At 39.6% G+C, this 14,722-nt stretch overlaps 1 protein-coding gene across 1 annotated transcript in view; it reads right to left on the minus strand.

Moving 5' to 3' along the window:
• LOC134527317 (nuclear cap-binding protein subunit 1) overlaps nucleotides 1-14,722 on the minus strand; it is a 377,088-nt gene that overhangs the window by 267,641 nt on the left and 94,725 nt on the right. Inside the window, exon 7 of the mRNA XM_063359877.1 lies at nucleotides 14,356-14,453. Within this exon, the coding sequence (XP_063215947.1) occupies nucleotides 14,356-14,453 (98 nt within the window). The remainder of the gene's footprint in view (nucleotides 1-14,355; nucleotides 14,454-14,722) is intronic.

Here is a 14,722-nt window from a genome sequence, read left to right on the forward strand (position 1 = left end):
TTGGCTAATAATTTTATACTTCAACTAGCTGCCCAACCCGGCTTCGCACGGCTATACTAATGGAAAAAAAATTATGCCACATCTCCCATTTACAGAAATGGTAAATGAAAAAAAATTCAGTGAAAATTTATTACAATGTTGTATAATGTACCGGAGAGAAAATGAATAGCACCGATGGTTTTCAGACTCGTGCACGCAACGTACAACTGATGTACCCGTACTTCGCTACGGCAGTCTACAGGCAGATCACTCTTGCTCCGCTCATTATACATGCCCCTCCTTGTGGGTACGCCACTGCCGCGCGATGCCCGTTGCCAAGGAGACGCAGAAGGCATGAACAATGCAAAATCCTGTTCTCATGCAGACAAAGTACCCACTGTTGCCTGGTTTTAACCACCCATGAGATATAATTTTCGGAAAATGTCATCCTGCGTAACATAAGGAACATTACTGTGAAGTTTCAAGTCTGTAAAATATATATACTTGAAAAAAAGGGCAATTTTTGATATTTTAAGTACCCGCAAAATTTCAACGGTGATGAGGACTGCACTAACAATGAAATAGTCGTTGCCATTGAGACAAATGAAGCATCAACAAAGCAACAGCTGTTGCCATGGTGATTTACTACCAAAAACTGGAAATTTTGATATATTACGCCCCCGAAACTCCCCTTGGGATCGGATTTCCGCAGAATCCGTTCTTAGTGAGTGTCTACATCACAAAATGAGTAACTATTATAAATTTCAAGTCAATTGGGTGTATAGTTTTAGAGATCTCGTGATGAGTGAGTCAGTGAGTGGTATTTCGCTTAATAAACTTCTAGCGCCTGCGGCATCGTCAACACACACTTTGTACGTGTACTGCATGTTGTATCTAACCCCCTCGAACGCATTTGATTCTAAATTAGACTTTTAGTAAGGATCCCTAATGTTATTGATGATATAATATAGCCTATAGCCTTCCTCGATAAATTTACTATCCAACACTGAAAGAATTTTTCAAATCGGACCAGTGGTTCCCGAGATTAGCGCGTTCAAACAAACAAACAAACAAACTCTTCAGCTTTATAATATTAGTATAGATTTATGTGTACATTCAATTTTTTTTTTTAAACCATTTGTTTTACCGTGCTTAACATGCGCAGCTAATACTGGAAAGCTATTCAAACAAGGCTTTACAAATAACTCAAATATTGGAGGTACTGGGGCAACACAAAGCAAAATGGTAACACTATTTTGTAGTAAAACAGTTATTTTCATGTAAATGTACAAATTAACAAATATGTAAATTTACATGAATATTTCTGTTCCGTTTAAAAAGAAAATTTACGTTGCACAACGGCAAACAGAATAACTCAACGATGAAACTTAACAGATAAAAATTGAAAAAAAAAAAAAACAACGGCTATACAGATACACACAGGTGAACCCAGCGATGTGAATAAACAGTGACGACAGCACAGACGAACACCGTAAATGATTCCTAAGAGAACGTTTCAGGAAAGAGATTGTAACCAGTCCAACTGTTTACAGTTATATTATTATTTTTTTGATTATTATTGTAATGTTAATTGTATATTTCATGAGCCGATCTTATGTATTTAATTATTTTATTGTAAAGAGGACAACCAAAGTTTAACATATATCACACATCTAATTGCCAGAGACAACACACCTTTTAACTTCAGGGTCATCTAAGCATTATTCTTTGGAAACTTTATTCATTTGCCTTAGTTCAGTACTCTTGCACGCTAATATCCAAGTTTTATTTCACTATGCAGTTGATTTTTTCCATAGCTCCTTGGTTGCTAGGGACTGTAGATAAATAGTTAGAAGGAAGAAGAAAAGAGAGACGCCATCGCCATCTTGCAGCGGGAAGACGTTTCTCGGGCTGTGGCGAACCATAGCCTTGGTAGCCGCACGAGGAATTGAAGATTCGCGTCATCCGCGGTCATGTGCTATCTAGAATTCTCCACACTATTATTTGTGAGAATAGTTCTGGACTGAACATGTCTCAGATAGGGAGTATCGGCGACATCTAGTGCCAACTTCCGCGTCGGTCCCGTTTGTTCCCGTAGTGGTTCCGGACGGCTGATGTCAGCGCCAGCGACGATCGGCCACGACGTTTTGGTAAGACCGATCCAAATTAAAACAGACTTTTAAGGACGAGAGGGAAGTCGATTCTTCAGCCAGACCCCCGACTACATCAGATCTTCTGTAGTTCGCCAATTACAGCTTCCAGCGTCCCGTGTTCCAGCGTCGCAGCAGACCACCTGGAGGTCCTAGGAAGAGAGCCTCAAGCCTCCGACAGATTATAGCTAGACCCGGCATGGTAGTCGATGTGTTCCTGTGACGTTATTTACATCTACTTACTGACACCTAGGTCTGAAAAAAATGATCAACATACACAGTAAATTATTTCGGTTGTTCCTCTCGCTGAATTACATGTTAACAGTAACTTCACGTCAATATCAAAGAACCCATTAAAATCGTATGTTTTCAAACTATTACTATTTCATTTACAGTAAATGTCAGTTACGTATAAAACAGACTTGGTCATAGGTAATGCAAATTTCCACTAGTCACACAACACTACCAAATTTCCTTTTAATAATTACTCTCCTGCCAGTAATACAATGCAGTGACGTGCTAGATGGATTAGCAGTCAGGGTAATCGATACAGCAGCAGTGTTCCTGAGATCTACTGCGGAGAGAATAGGCGCCAAAACCCCGCAAGAACCATAATTACTTACAGTTGACCACATAACATATAATACATATTTTGATTAGAGTGGCACCCATTATTGTGGGGCTTGTACAGTTGGCCACACACAGAGAATAACTAGAGTACCGATCCAACTTTGGGGCGTCGACGAGGGTCTACGCGCGCTGGACGAGCTATTTGTGTAGTTTGCTGTAGCGTAGCATATCAGTACGTCGGAAGCACTACAAGATGGCCGACGAAGGTATGTATTTCTTGAGGCACAAAAAGACCAGCTCTGACAAGGAGGATACGGCCGGCGAGGGCCAGAAAGAAATGCTAGGCGTTGTTGAAAACGTAAACAAAGAGTACACACCCGCACTAAGCATTGAGGCAGGTCAGGAAATTAGCTTTGCTACCGAACCCGCACACATAGAGGAAAGTAACGCTTCCGAACCAGTTGTACATGCAGCTAAAGAAAATACGATCAATATTTCCATGGAGGATTTGATGCAAGCCTTGAACGTGGTTACCAGGCAAATTAATAATGCGTTAGAATCCCAGCGTATAGAAGTAACCGTGTAGCATTGCAGGACAGTACCTTCCCCCAATTTTTCTTTAAGTTTTTATGAATAATATGTTTTAACAGTAATACAGTATGTAAGTTGTTTAAATAATTTTCAGGCATAACCTAACTGTACATGTAGTAAATCATTGAAACTTACAATGAATCTTTTCAAATAACTTTCATGATGATATTTTACCGTTTATAATTGTTTTCCATGTTAATATTTATGTTTCCTTATGTTTTATTAATGTACTCTCTCAATTAATTACCATTTCTAATATTTGTGTATTGTTTAAGCATATTTGCTTTATTATGAAACAGCCATGTAACTGTAAATTTAACTAAATAATTACGTTTTTATGTGTTTTAAATTGGTTTTTTAAGATTTAAATATTTTGTTTATATGCGCAAATGCACTGTAACATATTTTTCTTTTGTAATTTTGTCCATGGGATGATGAAATCATGTAAGTTGCGTGTCAGTTAGAGTGAGAAAGAAAGGCGTGCGTCGACACAGTGACGCCGAGACGATAAAACGATAATGATGCATCCGGTGTAGAGAGAGACAGAGCAACTAGCGTGAGAAAATATTCTGGGAGTCCCCGATTCTGATGTGAAATTGAAAAGAGACAGATCAAGGGAAGCCCCGAGTTATGTGTGTACAGGGTTTTTCATGTATTGTAATTTGTTCTGTGATTGGCTGGTATTGTAGTGAGTGTTGGATACTGTTCTGTGATTGGCCAAAAGTTACGTCATGGTGCAATCCTTGGTCTCTCCTGAGACCAGTGTGTCGTTTTGGTTCTTCAGTCATCTTCATCTACTGATCAGCGACTGAGGTGGTTAGTTGAGTAGGTGGCTCACAACTTAATTATGAAGATGTAACGAGTAAATTTCGCGGCTGTGGTCCGGGCGTCACCGATTTATAATCAACCTTACTTTCGTTTTTTGGAAACAATGAGAATTTTTTGACTACAGTCGTCGGTAATCGCCCAAAACAGGACTTACCAAAGTTTTTCACTGTTTCCGAGGACATTGTCCTTCGGCATTGTACCGAAAGTTGAGTGCAACTGCGGGACTTAATTTCGAACTGTTTTATTAATTCAATTTTCAGCCAGTCAGCATGTGAACCAAATTAATGAAGCTTGTTTGTTGTGAGAAAGGAAAATACTCCTTTCAATTTGTAGATGGTATGGTCGCAAGATGGCGGCAAATGTCTCGTTGATTCGTAAGGTATAAATAAACAATCAGTGAAAAACCATTTTGTGTACGAGAGACTTTGAAATTCAACATCGCCCATAACTAATATTCTGAGGGAAACATAACCTCACTCTTTCAGCATCCGAATATGTAAGTGTACCTTGTGAGTTACCCTTCGAAGACCGAAACGTAATATATCTGAGCTAGTCCGGTGGTCTTTGGAGTGTAACAATTGGCGCCCCACGTTGGGCGCCAAATATAATGGTTCGTTACATACAAAAATAAAACATGTTCCGCCAATTTTTTAGTGTTTGTTTTATTTTTTCAAACCAGAATGCACAGACGAATCCAATCATTTTCACAGTTTTACTCACTCCTTCAACACGCACATCTGCCTGTCGAAAAATGCTTGCATCTTGCGCGATGTGAATTAACGAAAAATAAAGTCCTTCAGTAATATTTTACTGTAAGTACACGAAACTAGTGCGACTTTAAACATGACAGCACCCAGCGAAAACGAATTTCGTCACGAGCCAAAACGCCGATGTCGGTGATCACAATTTCTAATTTGTTACTGTCCGAATGAAAATAAAAAAAAATTAGGTTAACTTAATACTCGGCACGGCTCTGACCACCAACGTTAAATAATCTCTTTACAAATTCTACATAATTTGGCGAGAAGCCACCGAACGCGACCTACTGGTGCAGCAATCGGCAGACGACTGGTGAACTCTTGCCACTGTCTCCTCCACGCAGGGAGGAGAAGTCACATGTCCTCACCGACCAATCACACGCACGCTTCATTCACACTACTAGTTACAAGCCAATAGGAATACAGAACACACATTGGAAACAGTTTTCTTTCCATAGAACCAGGGACTTTACATTCTCCTTCTCTCTCCCACACCATGAGACAGCAGTTATCACACATTTCCCACGACCAGTGGGAAATCCCAGCTTTTGTCTCTCTCTTACTGGGGAATCACTGTTTCTCTCTCACTTGCACTTACAGGCCTCTTATGCCTCTCTCTTTCTACACATCACCCCAGCCCAGACACAGTCCCGTGATCTATAATGATATTGCAACACGTTAATTAAAATTAAGAAAAGCAATCATAATACAAATTACTTGACAAAATTCAACTTATTGAGAAAAACCTGAAAAAGTAGGCCTAAACAGGCAAAATTCTAGTACAGCGACTTATTTGTGAATAATTACATAAAAAATACTGATGATTGAAAATGTCTGTTAAAATACAAGGTACATTCTTAAAACACATAGCAAGTGCAAATATCAACCCTTAAATATATATAAAAACGGTAAATTATCATTAGAAAGACTTTTTAAGAAATATTTACATGCATAAAAATAGTTTAAAAGAAAATTATTTAGCTAGGAGGGCAGGGTTCTGCAACGTTACAACCGAGCATATGACAAACAAAATGGCTAGGCAACTTAATACTGCGTTAGAATCCCAGCGTATGGAAGTTACAGATGTGTTACGTACCAAAGCGGCGGAACAGTCTAAGAATTTGTCTGAAGAGCTAGCGCGACAACACCTTGAATTGGTAGACAAATTTGAAGCTAAAATCGGTGACGTAACCAGACAACTAGCTACACAAATTCGCGACACGCAGGAGGAAGTGCATAACATTCGTGAAACGGTAATGAACAGATTTGAGGAAATTGATGCGCAAGTAACAGAGCTAAAACAACACGTAATTAACACAGAAACTACGTGCATAGAGGTTGTGAAATGTACTGCAGAAGAGCAGGTCAACAATTACGTTCAGATTAGCGAGACACAATTCGCGAACGTAAATACTGCGCTACAACGACATGAAACGAATAGTGCAGACGATATTCGAACCGTGAACAGAAAATTAATCCAGCTCGAGAACTGCGTGCAGCGTTTGTCATTGTCTGGAGCGGCAGCGCATACACCGATAAACGTTGAAACAACAAGCGCGTCTACGGCGGAAACGATGACATCAGAACAGCGAAACACGTATGCGCCGTTTCACCAGGCTACGCCTACTTCTTGTTCGCAACACGTGATTGCTAACACTGCGACCGGACAACCTTTAATAGTAGTAGATACATCATCTTTAAATCACCCTGCTAGGCATTGGTCAGAATAAATGCCTGTATTTTTCTCAAAATCAACTGAAAATCCACGTAAATTTATAAATTATTTGAAGAGTACCCAGAGAGATTTAATCTTTCGGACGCAGAAAAATTGAAGTGTTTGAACAACTGTTTGAAAAGTACCGCGTATTATTGGTGGGAAGTTCACCAAACTTCTGTATCGTCATTTGGACAGTTTAAAGCAGCTTTCCAACAAAAACACTGGAGCTTAAAAATTCAGGGGAATTTACGCGCTCAGTTACACGGCAAAAAATACGATCCGAAGAAAAACAAAACGCTTGAGGCCCATTTAAGCGACATGTTCGAGCGTACACGTTATCTAGACGTTGTCATGAGCGACGATGAATTCGTGGCAATGATTCTAGGCCAACTTCCGATGCGTTATCAATTACATTTGACAGGTAGAAGCTTTGACGGCATAGCAGATTTCAGGGAACAGCTACTCGCATACGACAGGCTTGACCGTCAGAATAGAAATAGCCAGCGAGAGGAATCGGAAAAATCGCCGGTAAACAGACAACCACCGCAGTATCAGCCCTGGAATCAGCGGCGTAATGACAATTATGTGGACAGCAACCAACGTAAACAGCCGCACGTGAACAGTCTAATTTGGGGCAAGAATAAGCCGGCTCATAGACGAAACACTTGGTATTCAGGCCGTAACAACAACGATGTTTACCATAGAGGTTCGAAGTCACGCGAGTTTGAACACCCAAAACACAACCGCTCTTGGCGTAACAGCGAGGAACGCGGAGAATACAGACGCGGAGGAATTATTTATGATTCAACGCCTAGGTGAGAAGGTAGGGGCGAACAGTCTAGAACCCCGCCTACCTCACCGAGATGGCCTCCCAGGTCGCTGCGCTATAAGGACGACAGACGTTCGCCCAAATATTCGAGTAAAAACTACGACAACTCGAAACATTATTATGAAAATCTAGAAAAGGCGAAGTCATCCGGTAGTCCGCGAAACCGACAGCCACGCAAAACAAACTCCCCTAGCAAGTTATCGGTTAACCAACTGAGAAGTGAAGCCGCCGGTAATGAAGCTATTCAATTCTCACAAAACACATTCCAAAATCAACCTTCATCTTCATCACAGTACGCAGGGTATTTTGCAAGACAAGAACCCGTTAACCCTATCACCTACTATGCCAATCCACAAGGCACAGAAAAGATACTGGCTAAGTCTACATCCAGTACCATGACTTTTTGCGCCGGTAATAGACATGATTAACACCCCATGAGATAATTACTGCGGAACGATCAGAGGCGTTACCGATCACCATATTACCCGACCATGATAAGAACACGAAAGAACAAGAATCGATAAGCGAAGATATGAGGGAACAAATAGAGAAGTTCGTTAGAGCTCGTCTACATCTAGCTGCAGAACGCCGAAGTAAGCTACAGAAGCCGAAACGAATAACGAAGTTAAATATAGGAGACCTAGTGCTTAAACGAACTAATCCTGTTAGTGACATGTGGAAACAGGTGACGAAGAAGTTATTTTTATTATACGAAGGACCATTTCAAGTTTGTGAACGAATAAATGAGAACTGTTACACTCTCAAGGAAACTGACAGTGACAAGGTCATCGGAAGATTTAATTTAACACAGCTAAGGTTTTATAAGCAACCTAAAGCCTAGATACGCTAATCTATGACGCATATGTAATAGTTGATGTTTGGTCAAGTCATCAGTGACATTCGACATGAAGCAGATTTATTGTTTGGCTATAATTAATGTTTATCCCAACAGTAAGGGAACACTATGTTGCATCGCTAAAACAAGCACGCATGCTTGAGGCTAATTTAGTGTCCACTGTGTCAGAGTACCAGTGAGGACATTTCTGTGCGTAGAGCACTTATCGACGATTCCTTTTGTCCACTGAGCATGTAGGCCAGTGCGTACATTTGTCGCTGATATGCGATTTTCGTCGTCGATGTTTGTCACACCTATAGGTGGTGTGAATTTTTATTAGCCAGTGCGTAAGATTTGAGCCATGCCACATAATTATTTGATCATTGAAGTTATTGAAGATCATGAAGATAGCTAGTTAAGATCCAGCAGCGTTCGTCGAGAGGCGTCATCCAAGAGAGAAGAGCCAGCTGTTAGTCAGGCGAAACACGTCACTGTCACATACACAATTATTAATACCTGAGAGTCTTTTGAGGTATAGTTCACATTACCATCCGTCCTTCAACTTACCTACATATCTGAACACAGCTCCGTCCTTATCGCACTTACACACACACTACTTCGTTTCATTTCTCCTAGCTTCGACAGTCATATTCTTTTCTATTTAGGAATTGTTCCTACTCTACACGCTAAGTTAAACAAAGCAGACAGTATTTCAATACTCTTGTTATGAATATATGAATCTGATGAGATTTCATTTAACTAAATTGGTTATTTGACACATGATTCTTACAAAAGAAAAAGCTTGCCTTATGAGCTAGTTTTGAGTATCATAATACTCAACCATTATTATTGAGCTTGTAAGAAAGACATTCCAACACTATTATAAGCAATTTTGCGTAAGCAGAGGACAACCATTTATTCCACATATTTTTGTCAGACGAACTAAAGAAAGTGAACACTAGTTAGTGCATTTTCGTCGAAATAAAGAAAGTGTTCAAGAACACGAGTGTGTATACAGTAGAATCTCAGTACTAAGTACTTACAGGGACCTCAAGTTTTTGTACTTAGTACTGAAAGTACTTAGTACTGAAACATACATACATATCATCTATACAGAGAGAGAAAAAAAATATTTAAAAAAAATAGCTACAGGAGAGCCGCAAGGCCATATGTCTTTGCAACTATGACTTGCTTTTCCCCCTTGTCTAGTTCTCTGAATATTTCCACTTTTTCCTTAAGCGTGAATTGCTTTCGTTTCTTTTTATCTTCAGGATCGCTCATATTGTAGTACAAATACAATGCGGTGTCTAAATAACGTAACCTGAAAATAAACTCAACAATAACAATCCCGGCACAGACATCAACAGTATTTTTAGCGTAGCGTAACACTTTTGCCTAAATAATTAATACTTCTCTCGAACTTCCGTGTTTCGATGTATCGAATGGTGTTGTGTTGCTCACGTCGCACACTACGTACGGTTTAATCTATGGTAGCGCGCGCAACTGTTTGTTAACTTTGTTTTGAGGGTTTAGAGGTTAGAAAATATGTTGCGGTGGTATTTGTGTATGTTTGTTCTACAACATTAATCATTTAGCTGGAAATTTATTTACCAGTTGAAGTAAATTTTAGTGTAGTAATGCCACGCTTCTAGTAGAATTTATACGTTATAGTGAAAACATGATACTTTAAACTGAAACTGTTTTGTATGGTGAAGATACGATTTTTGGCAGGGACTTAAAAAAAATACGTTAAAGTGAAATATACGTTATAAAGAGGTACGTTGTACCGGTATTCTACTGTACGTGATAATTACGTAACATTTTGTTTGTGATTTGTAACTTCGTGCATTATCTGAACTGAAAACATTGTCAGGTATTTTGTCAACGACCTACGAATTTGTCAATAACATTTCAACGTACTTGTGCCTATGTACATGTTTATTCTTAGCTAAATATTTTATTAATTCTTATCTACAAAAGAAAGAAACACTGAATCACTTTTATTCAGGACTAGATACTGATGATATGTGATATTGTGTATATATATTATGATAATTCGATTTGTTGTAAATACTGATGATGTTGATTGAAAAGGTAACAACCTGTTACATGTTAGATTAAGACAAGGGATATCTTTAATTTGATTATCTCTAATATTATGTTAATAATTATTGCTTTTATAATATGCTAAATGTGACGTCGTGAAATTTATCTCACACAGACTCTGATAGACTTTCAACGAACAGAAGTGAGAAATTTAAGATTTTTTATTCAAGAAAACCGTAGTCATGTTAATTCAATGTATATTTAGAAAGATTATTTTGATTTTTCTGGAAGAAAAGACCACAAAAAACTTTGAAGCGGCTCTGTAACCAGTCCAACTGTTTAGTTATATTATAATTATTTTGATTATTATTGTAACGTTAATTGTATATTTCATGAGCCGATCTTATGTATTTAATTATTTTATTGTAAAGAGGACAACCAAAGTTTAACATATATCACACATCTAATTGCCAGAGACAACACACCTTTTAACTTCAGGGTCATCTAAGCATTATTCTTTGGAAACTTTATTCATTTGCCTTAGTTCAGCACTCTTACACGCTAATATCCAAGTTTTATTTCACTATGCAGTTGATTTTTTCCATAGCTCCTTGGTTGCTAGGGACTGTAGATAAATAGTTAGAAGGAAGCAGAAAAGAGAGACGCCATCGCCATCTTGCAGCGGGAAGACGTTTCTCGGGCTGGGGCGAACCAAAGCCTTGGTTGCCGCACGAGGAATTGAAGATTCGCGTCATCCGCGGTCATGTGCTATCTAGAATTCTCCACACTATTATTTGTGAGGATAGTTTTGGACTGAATAAGTCTCAGATAGGGAGTATCGGCGACATCTAGTTACAACTTCCGCGTCGGTCCCGTTTGTTCCCGTAGTGGTTCCGGACGGCTGATGTCAGCGCCAGCGACGATCGGCCACGACGTTTTGGTAAGACCGATCCAAATTAAACAGACTTTTAAGGACGAGAGGGAATTCGATTCTTCAGCCAGACCCCCGACTACATCAGATCTTCTGTAGTTCGCCAATTACAGCTTCCAGCGTCCCGTGTTCCAGCGTCGCAGCAGACCACCTGGAGGTCCTAGGAAGAGAGCCTCAAGCCTCCGACAGATTATAGCTAGACCCGGCATGGTAGTCGCTGTGTTCCTGTGACGTTATGTACATCTACTTACTGACACCTAGGTCTGAACAAAATGATAACATACACAGTAAATTATTTCGGTTGTTCCTCTCGCTGAATTACATGTTAACAGTAACTTCACGTCAATATCAAAGAACCCATTAAAATCGTATGTTTTCAAACTATTACTATTTCATTTACAGTAAATGTCAGTTACGTATAAAACAGACTTGGTCATAGGTAATGCCAATTTCCAGTAGTCACACAACACTACCAAATTTCCTTTTAATAATTACTCTCCTGCCAGTAATACAATGCAGTGACTTGCTAGCTGGATTAGCAGTCTGGGTAATCGATACAGCAGCAGCGTTCCTGAGATCTACTGCGGAGAGAATAGGCGCCAAAACCCCGCAAGAACCATAATTACTTACAGTTGACCACATAAAATATAATACATATTTTGATTAGAGTGGCACCCATTATTGTGGGGCTTGTACAGTTGGCCACACACAGAGAATAACTAGAAGATCTATTCCCTTCTTACGGCACAAACAGACTGAGGTTTCTGATGACATACAGTTTAATGAGTAATAGTGTATGTCTGAAACTACTTCTTGAATTAATTTACCTATTATTTAAAATGTTGTTTGTCGGTTGAAATTTTATTCAAAGGACTACAATGTTTTTTTAAATTAATTTAGATAATGACTTTCTTTAAACAGATTTGTGTTTTTTTTTTATGTGTATATTTCTTTACACTTCTATTAACAAGGCATAGGTACAAGTGCAGAGAAGCTCAAAAGAGGAACATGTTTCTGTAACAATAAGTGTCAGAAACGTAATGATGCCAGATTTTTTAGACAAACATTTTTTATTTTACAAAAATTACAATGGCAGGAGTTTCAAAAAGAACTGTGGCGGAAAGGCATTTCAACACCTTTTTTAATTTTTAATATAAGTTCATATTAATATTGGATATTTTATTTTTTTCAATTTATCTGGTTACTAAAGGGGTGATTTACTCTTTGTTAGGCTGGTGTACGTAATGTAGTTAAACTTTGTGCCAGTGGACTGAAGCACCTTTCTCAGGGGCCAATCTGATATTTTTGCCTGTCTAATGTAGTCGTGGGCAGGCCGGTTGAAATTTCTCTCGCTTGGAGTCACGTCCCGGGTTTGTAATATTAATTCCCTGCATGACCAAAATTGCATAGAGCAGCTTCTGGCCTGCAAGCTTCTGGCCTGCAAGCTGCTACTTCTTAGAGGCCTGCTGAGAGTAGCGAGTCTCGGCACGAACGGGTCTCCAGTGGACCTCCGTTCCCAGCTTAGTGGCGTTTTCTGTCCACCCCCCTTAGTCCTGAGAAATCAAGCTAGGAGCAGTGACCTGACGTGAACCGCGCCAAAACGATGGCCTACTCCAAGGACATTCTCCCTTGCCCTAAAGACCACCCCCCCCCCCCCCCCACGACATCTAGCGGCAGAAAAAGTAACTTTGGCCCTGGTGGCCAGTGAGCAGAGACGCCAGTGACACCTGGCGGCGGGTCAGTTCACCGCCTCCGTTAGTTCCCCTTTAGGCCACCAGAGTGCACCACCAGCTACGCCATAAGGCACTATGCTTTCTAGTCGTGTCCTGTTAAAGTCGATGCTTTGTAGCTTCCTGTTACCGCCGGTAGACAACGCGCATGTAGTGTTGTTGTCACGCCCGCCTCGGACTCCTTCGGAAATGTTCGGCCTAGAACTGAACCTTCCCCCTCCATTTCCCTAGGGCCCTAGCGCCCGTTTTAATTAGGAGCTTTGTCCGCAATCGCCGCACTCAGTACTATGACTTCGGCTACTTACCGCGTCATCTCGGCGTCCTCTGGGTTAAGACGCTTTTCGCGGGAACAACGAATTCGTGTGCATAAGAAATGTATTCAGTTAGTTGCCTTAAGGGATGTGATCCCAGTTGTACAGTAGCCAGTCAGTAGTAGTAATTAGTAAAAGTCATGTTTTTATTTAAAGTGTATTAATTTTTTTATTTTACAAAAAATTTTGGTTTCTTTCGCGTCATCCGCGATTTCTCGGTGCGCGCCATCCTGATGTCGGCGCGAGACATCTCGTGAGCCCTGAATCTACACCCTGTTTGGTGAGTAATCCGGCCTGTTTTTTCCTCCCCAAATTCCCATTTATTGGCCTTTCGCGCCGACTGTGTATGACTGTCTGGAAGCAGGTCTAATTCGTTTTGAATTTGACTTGTGTTTCAGACAGGGTCCAAGTGCTGGGGAGACAAATTGCTCCCCGCATATTCTCCGGGACCTCAAGCTCCGAGTCCCCTTAAGAAGAGAGTTTATCCCACCCCGACGTCATACTTTGAAGACCCGGGTGATATGAGCAAAATTATTTTCCACTTGCATATAATTAACTAAATTAATTAAATACATACCAGCGAACAGTGCCTTAAGAACTTAATCGACGATGAATTTGTAAAATTCATGAGACTGTGATTTATGTAATCATCGAAAGAAGCTGAGAGGGTGGAATATTTCAATTTTTTGTAGGTTGGTTATTCTGCAACCAAAAATTCTGTTTAAATTTTTCTCCCATTTCTGACAGAGAAACAAATACGAGCATATGGAAATCGATTTTACTGCAATATATTCAATAAAGGTAATTATGAAACTCGCTAACTCAATGTAAGAAGTTTTTAAATATTGTTTTATAGACTGTCAAGTACAATTATCCAATTTTGCACTATGTTTTATTGGTTTCTACTATGTTTTTTTTTTGTGTGCAAAACCAGGCTGACCCTGGTTTTTGTGAGAGGTTTTTATGAATAAAAATGTCTGCTTCTATTAAGGGTTTAAATGGTATAATGTTTCTGTTGATGTTTTACCTGCAACATGTTAGTATGTAACTAACATAATATAGAACACTGTTGGCACTCACCAATCCTTCCTCTCCAGATGATGCATCTCTATGATCTGGTGGAGATGCTCCTCTATAAGGAACCTCTCTATTGAGTGAGCGCCGGGCAGGAACGGGCCCTGCGGACATGCACATAGGTGCCTGTCTCATGACCAATGTCACACACTCTACTCCAGGTGTAACATAAATGTCTCCTTAAAAAAAAAAAAACCTTGGGAGATTGGTGGATCTTTTAGTTTCAAATACAAAACATAACAAATGTGATTTTGTCTAAATATCTGTGCCTCTATACTTATTTTACTTTTAATTAAGTGAACATAAACTAACAAAACATAATCTCAGTAAACAGGTTAAAAAGTAACTTAATTTACATATATGTTTTGCCAAA

Source organism: Bacillus rossius, chromosome 1 (assembly GCF_032445375.1).
Source record: "Bacillus rossius redtenbacheri isolate Brsri chromosome 1, Brsri_v3, whole genome shotgun sequence".
In the NCBI taxonomy this organism is placed as follows: domain Eukaryota; kingdom Metazoa; phylum Arthropoda; class Insecta; order Phasmatodea; family Bacillidae; genus Bacillus; species Bacillus rossius.